The sequence below is a fragment of the Corella eumyota genome, chromosome 6, assembly GCF_963082875.1.
Source record: "Corella eumyota chromosome 6, kaCorEumy4.1, whole genome shotgun sequence".
NCBI lineage: Eukaryota > Metazoa > Chordata > Ascidiacea > Phlebobranchia > Corellidae > Corella > Corella eumyota.
In genome coordinates, this window is record NC_137495.1 from 11,747,770 (window position 1) to 11,766,020 (window position 18,251).

General features: G+C 31.0%; 1 protein-coding gene and 1 non-coding gene across 2 annotated transcripts; one reads left to right on the top strand and one right to left on the bottom strand.

The window, feature by feature from the left end:
• Positions 1 to 14,687: 14,687 nt before the first annotated feature.
• On the bottom strand, positions 14,688 to 15,815 carry LOC145755857 (uncharacterized). Its single transcript, XM_082572092.1, has one exon. The coding sequence runs from the start codon at positions 15,813 to 15,815 to the stop codon at positions 14,688 to 14,690; it is 1,128 nt and encodes a 375-aa protein (XP_082428218.1).
• A 2,345-nt stretch (positions 15,816 to 18,160) lies between these two features.
• Trnas-uga (transfer RNA serine (anticodon UGA)) lies at positions 18,161 to 18,242 on the top strand. Its single transcript has one exon. It is a non-coding gene; the product is annotated as a tRNA-Ser (tRNA).
• Positions 18,243 to 18,251: the final 9 nt, after the last annotated feature.

Consider the following 18,251-nt stretch of genomic DNA (forward strand, 5'->3'; position numbering starts at 1 on the left):
ATATATTAACTTGGTCATTAAAACAGTAATAAATTTTTAGTCTATCTGTTGTTTGGCCGTGATCGTTTTTCTTACAATAAAAAATTTTCAACCTACAAAAAACATTAATTTAAACATAGAAATTTGTTTAGTTAAAGAAAATATATTTATTTTCAAATACTTTCGTAAATATATATGGTTAGAGAATAGAAGTTTTTTTTAATTTGTAAAAAATAATACTTAAACATGTTTTTTTTTTAAATATAGTTTTTTATTTGACCTAAAAAACTCTCGATTTTAATATGAATATCAATTTTAAGGATTGATTAAAAATAATTTAATTTTTTTGGTTTATGATTTGTGTGAAAATAATCGATTATATATTCATGGTAGATCTTTAGTTAAAAATAGAAACTACTATTTTGTACAGTTAGAGAACAGTTTAGTGGCGTAATTTTAAATTGTTAAAACAATTTTATTTTAAGTAAACAAAAAAACTAAAAGTTTCGAATATTAGATAATTTATGCAAAACTGAATTATTTTTTTAAAATACCAAATATGTTTTGTAACGTATGAATTCTTTTATAAATTTCAATAGTGCATAAATATATCTATAACACAAGTACTTTTGCAGCAACAAAAATTTAAACCGTATGACATAAATTAAATCAACTGGAATTGGAAATTGTACCCGGTTATCAGAATCTAATTAAACCAAGTTCAAAGAACAAACATTTATTTTTATTGAGATTGCAAAAAAAACAAGTATTGCGCAACAATAAAACTATTCACCGTCAGAGTCGCTTGAAACCGGATTCGATCGAATAGAAGCATCTAAAAAAGCAATTAAGTAGGTCTATAAAGTTTTCTTTACTTTCTAAGTCGCTTTCTTGCTAAAGAATTAATATAAAACTAGTTGATCTTTGTTCTTTTTTCTTCAAGGTGTAAAACTTACCTTCTAAATCGCTAGTCTCAATCACCTCCTGTTCAGAAATGTCTATAAAAATAGGGTTTCGTGAAGATTTTACATTTTTAAGCAATCGTTGTATTACGCCAAACTTTACTTACCTTCTGAATCGCTTTCCCGCTCGGGAATTTCTGTAAAATCAAGTGATGTTTTAATCTTTGTAAGGTGTAAAATTTACCTTCTGAATCGCTGATCACGATTACCTCCTGTTCAGGAATTTCTGTAAAAATAAGTAGAGTTTTACTTTTTAAATAAACTCAATCTTGAGTAGGTTTTGTGTAAAACTTACCTTCTGAATCGCTGATCACGATGACCTCCTGTTCAGAAATTTCTGTAAAAATAAGTAGAGTTTTACTTTTTAAATAAACTCGAGCTTGAGTAGGTTTTGTGTAAAACTTACCTTCTGAATCGCTGATCACGATTACCTCCTGTTCAGAAATTTTTTTAAAAATAAATAGAGTTTTACTTTTTAAATAAACTCAAGCTTAGATAGGTTTTATGTAAAACTTTTAAATAAAATACCTCTTGGAAAACGATCGTCTATATCCTTCTCGTTTATGCTTTCCTCATCCATTCTTTTCTCGTTTACATAACCTAACCTGAATGCAAGAAAGGTTTTACCTGATGTATTTTTTCCAGTTAAAAAAAAAACGTAGTCGTATTACCTCTCACTTGAACGCCTTGACTTCTTGCGACACAATGATACTCACCTATAAAAAAAAACATAGTTTAGAAAAATTAACCATTTAGATCTTATAGTAAATACATACCTAAACAACCGTACATATGCTGAATACATGTTTCCTGATCAGTGAAGTTTTTTTGACAAAAACAACACCTTAACCGACTTATATGATGCACTTCTTCGTTATGTTGTTCTTTTGCTTCTACACTCGTAAAACTTATTCGACAACCGTGACAATACATATTTATAGAGGTAGTTAATATTTGTATAATTTTAACTTGAGTAAGCACCTCAATTTATAGGTTGTCGACCTTTTTCTTATTTTTACTTTCACACGACTTATAATTTCACAGACTTATACATTTTTGTTTTCTCACGGAAGGAGGGAATTGATTGCAATCAATAAATGCGCTAATATGAAAATAATACTTTCCCGTTGCCAAGGGTTAACAAGTGATTAGAGAATTACCAAATCAATAACATCATAAATAACTTGTGATTCCTAATTACGCTGAGTCGTAAATAATGTTTTCACAGTGTTGAATCGACTTGATTGAACTTGTATGAATTAAAACAAACAGAGAATTAGCTTGCAATTTACAAATGCGTTGAGTTGGAAGTAATGTTTTCCCAGTGTTGAATCGACTACATCAAACTTACATAAATTAAAACAAGCATAAAAGAAATGCGCTGAGTTAGAAATAATGCTTTCCTGTTGTTTCGTATTAAATCAGCATATCGAACTTGTATAATTTAAAAAAGAAAAAACAAACAAATAATTAACTTGCTATGTACAAATGCGCTGAGTTAGAAATAATTAAAGTCTTTAACTCTTTTTTATTGCAGCGGAGTTAATTTATTCAAGTCACGTAATCACATGATAAAAAAAAAACTATATAAGAGCGACAACATTAACCAAATTCTCATTCAATTCAAGAACGAGAAAAATGAGTAAAAAGCACTTAGATATAAGCTTACTAGAGGAAAACTGGGGTGAAAGCGAAGATCATCAGTCTTTTCCTGATGATGTTTTTGTCGAGACAAAGGTAACGCCTGGCAACAGTAATAAAGCAAAAAAACTTTAACTCGAAGATCAAGCCTACACAAAAACCAAAGTCTCTTGACGACCTATTCGATAGCATTGAGAGTAAACGAAAGCTACCACCTGGTCACATTGCGTCTAACCCTAGACTTACATCATCAACCTTTCTATCAGCTTATTCAAAAGGTTGTAAATGGGGACACGAAGATCTGTACAAACTAATTAAGCCACTTTTAGAAGGAAATCCTTCAATTTTAGGCTTTCCTATTGACAACGAGTTTCACTTGAACACGAGTTACTATTCCGAACCTACTGACAGTGTTGAAAGGTGTCCGGTTCAAGACAATATGACAGCAATTGTTGATGCCGCTTCAAAAAAGAATATTTACATCAAATTGCACAGCTGTCAGTCAATCTACAATTTAGTGAATTCGTGGCACGATTTAAGGAACGAAGCATAAAATATGAAATTCTCAATCAAGGAAAGCCGCACTTGATCGCTGATGATTTAATTCAGTACCAACAGATCCTTGATGAACTAGAGCAACCCTCGCGTAAAAAATAAAAAAGTGAACAATAATAAACCGTATTATAAGTATAATCGAAAACCTATGTTTAATCAATATAATCCTTAATACACGTGATGTAAGCAAATCTTGTTGTGTTTTTGTATCTATTTAGCAAGTTAGAGTTCTGTAAGTTAGTTACGTAACTTTTAAACACCTTTGAGACTTAAAAAAAAAAACATTTAAATAATTCCAAACTCGATTAAACATCTCATTAAAATAAAAGTTTTAAACACCTTTAAAAGAATTAAAATAGCTTTTAAACACCTTTGAAAGAATTAAAATAGTTAAAGGATGTCAGTTAGTTACGTAACTTTTAAACACCTTTGAGACTTTTTTAAAACAATTAAATAATTCCAAACTCGATTAAGTAACTTATTAAAATATATTGAAAAAAGTTTTGAACACGTTTGAAGGAATTAAAAAAGCTTTAAAAAGATTTAAATATACTTTAAAAAGGTTTAAACACCTTTAAAGAATTATAATAGTTTTAAAAAGATTTAAAATCCTTAAAATATACGTTTAAATACCTTTAAAACGTTTAACATTAAAAAAATAAACACCTTTAAATACTTTAGTACACCTTTACTTTTGACAAACTCTCACCTATACACACTTCCGTTTTCCTTTGAAAACCTTTACTTCAAACTACCTTTACCTGGTAAATATCACCTTTACTTCCAGAAAATGTTACTTTTACACACCTTTACTTCCGGAAAATATCACCTTTACCTTCAGATGCCTCTAGTGGATGGTTTCATATCGGACCTTCCTATACTACTCATGTCCACGAATGAAGTCGACCATCTTCACGTTTTGCAAAGCCTGTTTGTCATGTCAAAGGTCACCAGACACAACATCACGCCGCTTCTGGAATTTACAGTACCAGACGAACGTTTCACAGACGTATCCATTGATATTGTAAGACCTCTACCCATCTCCAAAGGCTTTAAGTATTGTTTAACATGTATAGATAGATTTACACGTTGGGTTGAATGTATACCTATTAAAGATGTTACAACATTAACAATAATTGACGCCTTTGCACTTAATTATATTGCTCGTTTTGGCTGCCCACAGAAACTCCGAACTGATAGAGGAAGTGTTTTCGTTTCCGCAGCCTTAAAAAGTTTACGGACTATCTAAACATCAAGCAAGACCTGACCCTAGCATTCACGCCCACATCGAATGGTTTGATCAAACGTGTCCATCGCACCTTGAAAGCTGCATTAAGAGCACATTCTAGTTCATGGAATTGGTATGAAAATTTGCCATTTGTACTTATAGGCTTACGTACCGCCCTTAAGAAGGATCTCCAATGCTCCAGTGCGCAGCTGGTATATGGCACATCATTGAGGTTACCAGCCAATTTGGTAACAGATGAGTTTATTCCAGAAGACAGGGACCAATCGGAATATGCTGGAAGGCTTAACGAATTCTTTTCTAATATAAAAGCCACTAAGACCAGAGTTGCGCCCAGACGTAGTGATTTAGATCGTAAACTCAAAACGTGCACTCATATTTATGTTAGAGATGACGCTTCCCATACGTCACTCTTACCTACTTATCGAGGGCCTTACCGAGTTTTAGCTAGGTCAATTACACACTTTACAATAGAATATAATGGCAAAGTAGACAATATTTCAGCTGATCGAGTCAAAGTAGCCAACATTTTCTTACCAAGTGCTTTAAAAGATAAAATTGAATTAAATGACTGGATAATTACACCTACCACTAACGAAACTAACCCTGCTCATCTCAATTTTTCAGAATTAGGAAATAGTTTAAATACTGTAAACAAATCACTGACAATAACATCGGATTCCGAAGACATAGACTTGGAAGACGAACCATCATCACGACACGGAGATCCAATACCAATCCGAAGAACCAGAGATGGACGCCGGATTTTCACACCAAAAAGATTTAAGAATTTCTTACGTTAAGGAACTAGAAAAACAGGAAATCAAATTAAATTTACAATGAGTCAACTTATATTTAACAATAGATCAACAAAATTTTAAGTTTGTTTTAAGAACTTACACGAAGGGCAGTTCAATATCCCTTCTCCTGAAAAATGTCGGAAACAAAAACACGAATCCACGGAAGTTTGCAAAGGCAGGGCATACAAGACCTCGAATCAATTTCAGACACTTGAAGGATTTGTATGCCAATACACACGGACGGTTTGGACCACTTCAAACTACTTCTTCGGAGCGTGCACGCTGGATCAACGGACTTTCCCGGATTCCGCACCTTCTGCATATCAATGTCATGAGTTGGCGCGTACTTTGAACGACCCTTCTCTTGGACCTTTGACGAAGCAAGGAGTAAATGTTTGGGCGACTACCAACAAACCAAACATAGTTTATAACTGGCCTAGAACAACGAAGGGTGAGCAAGTAAATATAATTCTTAAAAAATTATTTTCAAATACGACTTTGTTAACGACGCTTTGCTTAGCCCCACGTAGAATATGTCTCCATGTCATATAAGAAAGGGCAATGTAACCTTGTCTCAAAATTTATTATATGGGACGTCCCCAATCGTTCCGAATGCCCTCCAATTAATGTCCTAGGAAGTGACAACATTCGTGTTCATAAAAATTCATCAGGTCAGGTTTACAGGCTGGAATTGGAAAATCTTTCCATTAATCTTGTGACTTGGACTGACTGCGGTAAATATTTTCCACAATGTTTTAAAAATGAAAAAAAGGTAAAGTCATGGCTTTGTAATAATGGAGGTTTGGTCTTAGCAATTTCTGAAAATTGTAAGGCACTTTCTAAAATCCAAGTAGCTAAACAACCTTTTTCCCCAGCAATTAATCCATTTAAGGTAAACAACACAATGCCGCTTTCAACCTATTATACGAACGACCTTGATCAGGATGTTGTTTCGCTTTCTTTAATGATCCAGGAGAATGAAGAAATGATGACCTGCCAAATTGAATTAGCTTTGTCCACAATTTACAAAATTCTTTCCCGATCGTATCCCAGTTCAATTCTCTCAGAAATAATGAACACTCCAGTAGCTGCAGTTTCAGACGGAGATGTAATCGGCACTACCCACTCCTCGAACTGGTGTAAGTCAATATCTTCGAGAAAGCACATGCACTGGGCGTCTGTGGCTGGACACTTTGGACAGCCCAACGCACGGCTGGTTGACTCGTCTTTTTCTTGTTGGGGGGATGGCGTGTCGATGTCGGATTTTGGTTTTTTATTGAGGAATTCTATTAATTCGTCCTCGCTCTCTTCGTCCTCGAACACTGGTCTTTTACGTTCAGGGGAGCGTGGTGTTTCTTCCTCGCCCTCACTTTCGTTTTGTTGTTGTTTTAAACTTTTGTTAAAAGCCATAATGTACTCAGCGACCTCATTTAATGAGGCAGTTCAATGAGGCTTCCGCTAATTGGCATACAATTTCGTCGGAAATGTTTGTTGTTGGTTTGAGTTTTTTGGGAGGGATTTTTAACAAGGCCTCTGTCACCCACTCTGCTTCTGTGAAGCGGCGTTTGATTGGATTTAAGTCGCCCATGCCTGCCAGGCGTTTTATAGGCTCTTCACGTTGGTGGTGACGAAGGCCACGGTCGCGGAATTGTCCTGGCGATCCCCGTGGACCTTCGCCGACCACGCATTGTGGTACATAAATTTGACCGCTGATGTTTAGCTGGGCATCTTATGTTTGAGCTATTTTCATTCTCATGAATTCCTTTTATCATAGTTCCAACATTATCTAGACGTTTGTTTAAGGTTTTAAAGTTTTGCATGACTCTGTTCATATCCCTCTTAATTGACAACGTTGTGTATAATATATTCGCAGAATTGTCATGGGAAGTTGCTTTAATTTTTTTGGGGGAGGCTTTAATTCCGGCACAGTAAATAAACTAAAACAATAATTCTAATATAATATAGCCTATGCGTTGTGTGCCATTAAATATATATATATGTGCATTTATTAAATTGAACATGTACACATACCTTAAAGATGCCTTTATGCTAGAACACTGCTTATTAACTAAAGGAAGAAGCCCACTTTTCCATCTCACTAGCTGCTCTGCAGTATCTGAGTTGTCACTATCATCTGATAAGGATGAATTGTGGTCCAAAGTTGAGTAAGCTTTTTGTAAACGACCATCGTAAGATTCTAAAACAATTAACAATATGGCAATTTTATTTGTCTTTTACAGAAAGTGTTAAACTACACAGAATTTTGCATTTGTAAATTTTCCAGTTTTCTTCTGCGGGCACTTTTTGTCGAGCTAATGGGGCACATTAGCCGGATACCAGCAAATCTCGGTTGTAAACAATTTAGTCATCAGTTAACAACAAACGCTTAAACGTGAATTCGCAAAATTTTAATTACTCCACTACGTTTATTAATAATTAAAAAAAGATGTTTTGCTAATAAATAAAATAATGCCGCAATATTGCTGTGTACCCGGATGTAATTCGTCAAATGGAGGTCATCTATTTCCTAAAAACAAAGAACTTTCATTAAAACGGCGTATTGCAATATATAGATTGGACACCTATATACGCAAACTCTAGATTCCAAACTACGATTGGGATGTTGCGTGTAAAAATCTTTTTACTAGTAATGATTTTACTTATTCACTTTGTGCTAATCGTTTAGTTAAAAGGCAACAGAGGTTAAAAAGTAATGCTGTTCCCTCCATTTTTAATTATAAAAAAGATGAATGTCTATCCCAGCGTGGCTTGCGTATGTTAAAAAAATTCTTTAATCATTGATAACATTGGAAATGAATGTATAGTAAAAAAAATATAGAAGATGATGCTTCTAAAACAAAAAAAAAGTTTGGCCCTCTCGTGAAATTATAGATAGTACTATGCCATGCAAGTTTAAACAAAGTTTTCCAACTACTAGAGTTATTATTGACGCAACTGAAATTCCCATAGAAAATCTCCTTAATGTATATACACAACAGCAATCTTTTTCATCTTATAAAATTACTATTAAATTAATTGTTGGTATTACACAAAAAGGATTGGTTTCATTTATTAGCAAAACTATATCAATGTGCGAATGATTTGTTTTTAAGCCAAAAGACAGCATAATGCCTGACCGAGGTATTATGGTGCAGGATATTTTTGCACAGCATAGTGTTTATGTTAACACACCAACAATGTTAAAAGCCAACTGGAACCAGAAACAATTATTAAAGATAGAAGGATTGCATCAGAATGTATTCATGTGGAAAGAATTATTGGCCTAGCAAAAACTTACAAAATATTAACCACTTCGTTTCCTCATAAATTACTTTTTTTAAGTGAAAAAATTATTTCTGTGTGTTTTTTTTATGTAATTTCAGGCAAAGCATTGTCAGCTGTGATGCTTAAAGATTTTTTTTTTATCTTGTTTAAAAAAAAAACTTTCAACCACCAAAAAATGTTTATTTAATATGTTTATAACTGACTAGCCAAAACTAGCTTCCAATATCTTTTATAGAAATTGGTTAACTTGGGAAGCATATGATTTTAGAAAAAATCATCATTAAAATTCACTTTTAGAACAAGCAAATCACATTGAGTATAAACAACAAAATAACAGTAACATTTATTAGCAACACTTATTTGACCCTGAATTTGATAATAATAACCATGATTTGTTTTAACAACTATGTCATTATCAGGGCTAAACTCTAAAAAATAAAAATGATCACTAGGTAAAATCTTTTCCATTGTATGGGCACTTGATTTCTACAATACCCATGCTGTCACATGTAATTGCTGCATCAGGAGTTGCGGCAAGGTACGAATATTGAGAAGAAATGCATAAATAATCAGGTTTACATTTTAAACCAATACTTTTTGTAAACTCTTGCAAGGCCACAGATTCTGTAGCTTATTTTGGATAAATCCACATAATCTAACTTTTAATTTTATAAACAAATAGTTTTTAATGTTGATTTGAAATTGAATTAATATTTATTTGCTGTCAAGCTTTGGCGTATTTATCCTTCCTATTTAAATAATAAGTTTACAACTTGTTTATTAAATTTGCGGGTTATTTAACAACTCTTTTCACATGGTATTTTGTTATTTGTCCATATTCATTTAAAAAACTACACTTACATGAAATGTTCTTTTATAAAATTCAGGTATATTACTTGAACATGTTATTAGTATGTTTATTTTTAATATAAAAAAACAAACATTTTTTTAATATTGCAGACTTGGAAGGTCGGCTGTAATTAAGCATACCAAACTAAACAAGGAAAGAGATGAGGGAAAGTTTTTTGAAAACATAATGCGGCTTTACATTTTACATCGTGTGCCTGAAGAGCTTAAGCCTGATGGATATCTAACATACGAAGAGTACTTCGAGTGTGGTGAAATATTTTCTACTGATATTGTTGTTAGAGTTAAAGATCTTGTGGAAATAAACATGTCGGCTTTTACGAATGTTATTGAAGATGATCTTGACAACGCTGTAGAATCTATGGATCCAGAAATTTTGACTGATGCGTGGGCAAGTCTTGCTTCACAAACGGAATCTGAGCGTTAGAGACCAAAGGGCTTAAGAAGTCTGATCTTGTTGAAGGTGAGGAGGAAGATGAGTTACCTGCCGAACTAACATCTGTGGTTAAGGACTTTCCATCTTCCGAGTTTGCTGAAAGTATAAGTGCGCAACCACTTTTGACTTATGCTGAAGGCATGCGCATGATCAGAACTCTCAACATCGATCAACAGGCAATTTTTGGCTTCGTTCGCTTTGGTGCTTAAAAAAATTGTGTATCCATTCAACTTCGCCTTTACATTTATTTATAACTGGGGGTGCTGGTACCGGAAAAAGTCATCTTATTCATTGTCTTCATTTTGAAACCCAACGTTTATTTCAAAAAATAGTTGAAAATCCAGATGACCTTTCTGTGCTTTTGGTAGCTCCAATGTCGGTATTTGCAATTGGCGGTCGAACTATTCACAACGCATTTCGTATAAATCCTGGTATGAAGATGAGTCAACCTATGGGATTAACTGAAGAAGTTGCCAATTCACTTAGGGCTCAATATCAACATCTTCAACTTCTAATTATTGATGAAATTTCTATGGTGAGCAAGGAAATGTTGGGTGTAATTAGCGAACGATTGAATCAAGTCTTAAGGCCCCATTCAAAGGACGCATCATTTGGTAATATCTGTGTTATTGCGGTAGGAGATTTTCATCAACTTCCTCCTGTTCGAGCGCGTCCTTTGTATGAAGTTGATCCTGGTTCTCTTATTCCTAACCACTGGCAACATTTTAAAGTTCACCATCTTAATGAAATCGTAAGACAGAAAGGGGATCAACAATTTGCTAAAATTTTAAACAGGCTTCGAGTAAAAGTAAAATTTAACTTTTTCTGATAACAACATTTTGAAATTGCGAACAATAGAACTTGATTCCTCTTCTGCTGACAAAATTCTTCATATCTTTGGTACAAATCTAGAAGTTGCCAGGCATAATTCTAAAATAATTGAAAATCTTGGGAAAATTCGTATTTTGAAAGCCGTTAATTTATCTAAAAACTTGGCTAACAAAATTGTAATTGAAACAAAGCCTTTTATATATCCAGCTTCTGCTGCTAAAAAGGTTTTAATTTGGGATTCAATTATTAGTGTGACACTTGGCTGTCGAATTATGCTTTTGGTTAATATAGATGTGTCTGACGGGATTTGCAATGGTTGTTTGGGAACTATCCGGTGCATCATCGATGGTAAATTGAAATTTGGGCTTCACAATTTATAGCTGTTGAGTTCGATTCACAACTGGTTGGAAAAAATCGTATTATAAATCAACCTTTTTTTAATATCTGTAATAAATTGTTTAGGTCAAGCATATGTGGCTTTAAGTCGTTGCCGTGAATTAAGTGGATTGCATACCAAACACACTATTGTTGAAGCTGTCAAGAAAATGCCAAAGGTTGATAGCAGCCTTTTGTACCCAATTCTAACTCTTAAGATGACTTCGCATTTTGTGATCACCTCGTTAAATGCCCAATCTCTGATCAGTCACATGGATGACTTACGATCCCATCATCAAATATTAGGATCTGATGTTATTTGTGTTACTGAAACTTGGTGCAAGCCTGTGTGATTCATCTTTAAGGTAATTTTCAGAACATTTATTTCGCTCTCCATTTTTATTAACTTTTGTTTAAAGAGTATTTTTGTGTTTTTGCAGATTTGATAAAGAAGGGTATTCTTTAATTCGTTGTGATAGACTTCAAAATGTACGTGGTGGTGGAATAATTGTTTATGTCAAAAAAAATCTACAAATGCAACCAGTCGACCAGTTTCATGATCAGTACAACAACCAAATTGTTTGTGTTAGAGTACTGAGTTATGTTATATGTGCAGTGTATAGGCCGCCCAAATTAACAATATCAAAACTTTTGGAATTTATTTTAAATTTGAAAAAATTGCATGACACTTTAATCCTGTTAGGTGACTTTAATGAGGATTTATCAAGGTAAAACATTTTGACTTGTAACTTACTGATTTTTTTACATATTTAAGTTGTTTTTACAATTTTAATTTATTTGATATGGTTATGGGGTTTTGTGTTCAAATAAAGCTTAACACTCACTAACATTTATTTAGTGATCATTTTCTGCAACCAATTAACCAAAAACTAATTGAACAACAATTCTCTCAACTGATTGAAAGTCCAACAACAAAAAATTCCACTCATCTAGACCATATTTATACTTCTAAACAATTACTGTGCCATGTCGGAATTATATCGGTTCATTTTAGCTACCACAACTCCACTTATATTGCATTATGTGAAAAAAAAGATTGCAATTATAAACTTGGTATGTATATAATTTTTATTCTAATAATGTTCTTATTATAATAATTTATATTCTTTGTTAATAAACTTTATTATATCTTTTTTAATAATAGTATTTTTTATTTACAGGTATTCAATCCTTTGATGTTCAAACTATTCCAGTAAGAGAACCCATACCCAACTTTTTACAACCCAAAGATCAAACTACAAAACTTTCTCAAAAAAAGATTTTAGCAAAAGGCTGCAAAACTAACACTAACATCATTAAAACTAAAAAATCAACTTTTTCCTTAAAAACTCATCCCAATAGTAACCTCCCTTTAATCAATCCTTATAATTTTCCTATAACTTTTAAAATTGGTGGAAAAGCGCGAGTTGTAGATTTTATGGGTAGTCATGTAACTGTTAATTTGGTTACAGACTTACGTAATATTGGACTTAATGTTGCAGCTGAAATTAACAATACTCAACGGGGTGTGTCTTGTGGTTACATTGGTATAGGTGCAAGTTGGTCAATTTAGCAAGCTGATGAATGGTGATGATTGGCTAACCTGTTCTTTATCAAATGTCGATGAGTCAACAATCGTTCAATATAACAATATAATTAACAAACAACCTTTTCATACTGCTCACTATTTAAATAACGACGATATAATACAAATTATTTTACATATTCATGTTACTCATTTTGAAAACAATCGGCCCACAACTTGAATAAATTCTCCTATTCCCATAAATCTTTTACGGCACGACATTTTAAATTATCGCCCCTCTCGACGAAATTTAAATAATGGAGTTCGAATTGTTATTGTTAATACTGATATGCAATCTGCAAGACTTAGTGATGTAGAAACTGGCTTACATTGGATTACAGTAGCTTATCAATTAGAATAATATTACAACTTTTTGTTAATTAAATTTTATACATCTTTTAATTCATTAAACAAATTTTTTTATTGCACTTTTTTTAAAACAAATAACTTTGTTATGATGCCTTGTACCTTTTTTGTTAGGTTTGTTTTACCAAGTTTTCTGTTACTCTAATTTTTTGTTTTAAATTTATTTTTATGTATTTATTTTTTATTGTTTTTGGATTACCCTTTTTTCTATACTTTTCTACCCATTTCTCTATTTTTTCCGGATGAAAGCAGCCCCTTGACGTGGGATCTAGGCTTTAAACTAAGAGTGCTCATTGTTTTTATTATGACTAGTCTGAGTTTTGAACATTAAATACAATATAAATTTGAATTACGTTAAGAGATGATGTGTAAAATCAAATTTTTGTTTTTTCTTATAATTAAATCGCTGATTGTTTAACAAAATTAAAGATTATAATTGTAAAGCTTTTAAATTTATTTCTTTGTAACATTGTTATTTGTTTACAATAAGACTTATGTTAAAAGAGGGACAAAGCTCTCCTTTTATATGTTTTTATTTAGATTTGAATTAGAAATTATCTTTATTCACAATAAAAATTAGTTTTAAAAATAATCAAATAATTTCGAACCATATTTTATTTATCAAATAAATCTAGTTATTATTAATCTTTTCCAGTGTCTTATAAGCTGTAAATTTTGAGTTAACATAACTTTTGTTTGTGAACATTTACAGTTTTGAAATTTTAGTATGTTGTTTATTATCAGATTGTGTTTTCATTCTCCTATTTACAACATTTAATTATCACTAATTACTAATTAATGGGTGTTTATTTATTACAATTTAAGTTTTTTTTATTTATTTTTTAAATCTTGGCTATTTGTATATTATGATATTGGTAACTCAAAAATAAATTTTAATTTTTTTTACTAATTACTAATTAATGGGTGTTTATTTAAAAAAATTTAAAGATTGCTATGTATTTTTTAAATATTGGCCATTTGTTTATCATGATATTAATAACTCAAAAATAAATTTCAATTTTTATCACTAATTACCAATTAATAGATGTTTATTTATTAAAATTTAAAGATTGTTATTAATTTTTTAAATCTTGATCGATTGTATATCATCATAGCGGTAACTCAAAAAAAGATAAAAAATTTAATTTTTGTTTGTTTATTATATTTAAATTATTGTTTATTTATTTAAAATTAAAGTTCAACATTAAGTACTCAAAATTTGATATAATGTATTTTATAATAAAAGGAGCTAAAAACATATTTGAAAAATAATATTGTTTATTTATCATATTTAAATGCTTGTTTATTGAATAAAAATCAAAAATCAATTTTGGGAATTTAAAATTTACTGTAATTTATATCTTTATATTACCAACTTAAAACTTGGTTAAAATATTAGTTTTTGTTTGCATAATATATATAAATGCTTGTTTGTTTATTAAAAATCATTGTTTTTATTCTTTCTAGTCAAAATTTTGAAAGACGACAACTTTTGTTCTTTACAACTAAAATTTCTAAATTTTTAGTATGTTTGTTATTATCCCAACGAATCGCAAACCTCCTATTTACGACATTTAAATATCACCAATTACTAATTAATAGGTGTTTGTTTATTCAAATTTAAAGATTGTTATTAGGTTTTTAAATTTTGGTCGGTTATATTTTGTAATATTTATCATTCGAAAATGAATTAAAAAAAATTCTTGTTTGTTTGTTATATTTAAATGCTGGTTTGTTCATTAAAAATTAAAGTTCGATATTAAGCATTAAAAATGTGGAAATTTGGAGTTATCAGTGGAAATTGTGCGAGTAAAGCAGCATATTGGTTTTGATGTAAACCAATTGCGTTTATTCTGGGGGCTGAGACATCTAACAACTCAATCGAACAGTTTGTGTTTAATTTAGCGCTAATTAATGTTTTGTTTTTTATGTCTACCAAAAGCGAATTGGCTCTAAGAAAATCTGCCCCGAGCAGTGGTTGAGATACTTCTGCGATTGTAAAAATCCATTTAAATTTACCAAACGGTAAATCCAAATGTAATAGGCGTTGGCCGTACGTCTTAATCTCGCTTCCGTTGGCGGCTCGAAGCTTTTTCTGGTTAGAGCCATTATATCGATCAATTCTTCTTGGTGGGTATACGCTTATTTCAGCTCCAGTATCAACTAAAAAGTTTTGTTTTGAACACTTGTCTTTAACGAAGTATAAATTAAACGTGCTGCCGGCCGCCCTCATCGTTATTTCGTTTTCCGAAAAACTGCGAGATGTACAACAGCATTGCCTGACTTTATTTCCGAAACGTTGATAATAAAAACATAGATTTTTTTTATTTGGTCGACGTTTATTATACTTCCAATCAGTTTCATGGGATCTATAAACTTTAAAAACTAACCCAGAAAATTGGGGTTTAGCTAAGCATAATTTATCTGCTTTTGAAGCCAATTCTCTCATGTCTGTTGTTTCTTCGGTAGCTAAACCAACTCTCACTTCCTCGGGCAGTAGTTGCAAAAAAATATGTTTAAAGAGAAAACACGATCCGTGATTTCCCATCAATGCCAGCATTTCGTCCATCACAGCAGAAGGTTTTCTATCTCCAAGTTCTGGCATTTCAATTATCCTTTGGGCTCGTTCTTCCTCGGAAAGCTCAAACGTTTTTAAAAAACGTTCTTTGATAGCAATATATTTTCCTTTTGTTGGTGGATTTTCCATAAAATCGATTACGCGTTTTGCTGTATCCTGGTCTAGTGCTGCGATAACATGGCAGTATTTCGTTTCGTCGATTGTTATATTTCGCAGAGTAAATTGGGCTTCTGCTTGGTTAAACCAAATTTTGGCATGTTGCAACCAAAAGGTTGGCAGTTTAACCGCTACAGCATTTTCTTGCGTCATATTGTTTTAAAATTTTCGTTTTAAAACGTCGGGGTCACCAATTTAGCGTATATAAATTGTAACAATATAATTTATTATTCCAGTTAAGCAAAAACAGTAAGTATGAATTGGTAGTCGGTTTATAAGACACAACATAATACAAAAAAGGCAAAAGATAAGACTGTAGCCCAGACTTCTTATCAGGCAAAATCACGTGTCCCTAAGAGGCCGCTACAGTATGATGTATTTTATAATATGGGTAGTTAAAAAACATATTTGAAAAATAACTTTTGTTTATTTATCATATTTAAATGCTTGTTTATTTAATAAAAATCAATTTTAGGAATTTAAAATTTACTATAATTTGTATCCCAATAATACCAATTTAATATATATAATGCTTGTTTGTTTATTAAAAATCAAAGGTATGTATTATTCTTAGTTAATGTTTATGAATATCTTTTTTATTTATAAAAATTTATGTTAAAAAAAATCAAATAATTTCGAACCATATTTTATTTATCAAATAAATCTAGTTGTTTTTATTCTTTCTAGTCAAAATTTTGAAAGATGATAACTTTTGTTCTTTAAAACTAAAAGTTCTAAATTTTTAGTATGTTTGTTATTTTCCCAACGAATCGCAAAAATTTAAATATCACTAATTACTAATTAATAGGTGTTTGTTATTAATTTTTTAAATCTTAGTCAATTGTATATCATGATATTACTAACTCAAAAATGTATTAAAATTTTAATTTTTATTACTGATTACTAATTAATAGGTGTTTGTTTATTAAAATTCAAAGGTTGTTGTTAATTTTTGGCAAATTGTATATCATATATCATGATATTAGTAACGCAAAAATAAATAAAAATTTTAATTTTTGTCACTAATTAATATCAAATAGGTGTTGTTTATTCAAATTTAAAGATAGTTATTAGGTTTTTAAATTTTGGTCGGTTATATCTTATAATATTTTTAATTCGAAAAAGAATTAAAAAAAATTCTTGTTTGTTTGTTAAATTTAAATACTTGTCTATTTAATAAACAATTTTAGAAATTTAAAATTTACTATAATTTATATCCTAATATTACCAACTTAAAACTTGGCTAAAATAATAGTTGTTTGTATATTATATATATAAATGCTTGTTTGTTTACTAAAAAATTAAAAGTATGTAATATACTTAGTTAATGTTTATGCATATCTTTTTTTATTCATAAAAATTTATATTAAGAATAATTAAATATCTTCGAACCATATTTTATTTATCAAATAAATCTAGTTATTTTTGTAATTGCGACAAATATTATTTTAAATCACTTTATTAACAAACAAAATTAACGTAAAAGTTGCAACAAATATTTGCAGCTGGCCATATACCCAGTTATTCGAATTTGTATCACTCTTGCCTATTTATTAAACATATATGTAGTTTCACAGACGTGATCCTACAACTTGAGTTGTAATAAAGAATATCTATCGGCTTACGTTTAAAAAATTAAAAATACGAACAATATGCCCTTTTTCTTTTAACTTTATTAATTGTTAGTCCACAATTAAGATTCGTTTGATTAAAATTCGATAAAAAAATGTTAAAATTTAACATTCGTTTGATTAAAATTTGACAAATCGTTAGCAAAATTTTATTAAAATTCTGTTTTTAAAAATTATACAAATAGCATATATACTTTATTCAAAAAAGAACAAAGTTAGTTGTTGGTTGTTAGAAACGGTCAAATGAACAACAGCAATTATAACTGTAAAGAAACTACACTTAGCATATCTACACATATTACTGTAAATACCTAGCTTATTGGGACCAAAATTTACACTTAACCAATAAAAATAATTAAAACCCAAAAGCATTTAAATAATTAAATAAAATCACGCTAGCTGCCTCAAGAAGGAAAAGCAAAAGAGTTGTCGTGACCGATTGGTTAAGGCTATAAAAAAGGAACCTGTTCAGCTCTGCAGGCCTAAGTTCGAATCCTGCCGAAAGCGCATTTTTATTTCATTTTTTAATTAATTAATTACAATTTTATTAACTAAAGTTGCCTTGAAAAGTAAACAAAAAAATTGTCGTGGCCGAGTGGTTAAGGCAGTAGACTTACAATCCTTCAGGCGCTGTCCGCACATATTCGAATCCTGTCGACAACGAATTTTTTTATTTAGTTTTAGTTTAAATTTAATTAATTAATTAAAGTCACGCTAGCTGCTCGGAGAAGAAAACTTAGTATAGACTTAATTTCTTTTAGGCTCTGCCCGCGAAGGTTCGAGTCCAGCCGATAACACATTTTTATTTCAGTTTTATTACAAAATTAATTTAAATCACGCTAGCTGCTCCAAGAATCCAACATAACAGTTGTCGTGGCCGAGTGGTTAAGGCGATAGACTTGAAATCTATTTGGCTCTGCCCGCGCAGGTTCGAATCCTGCCGACAACACAATATTTT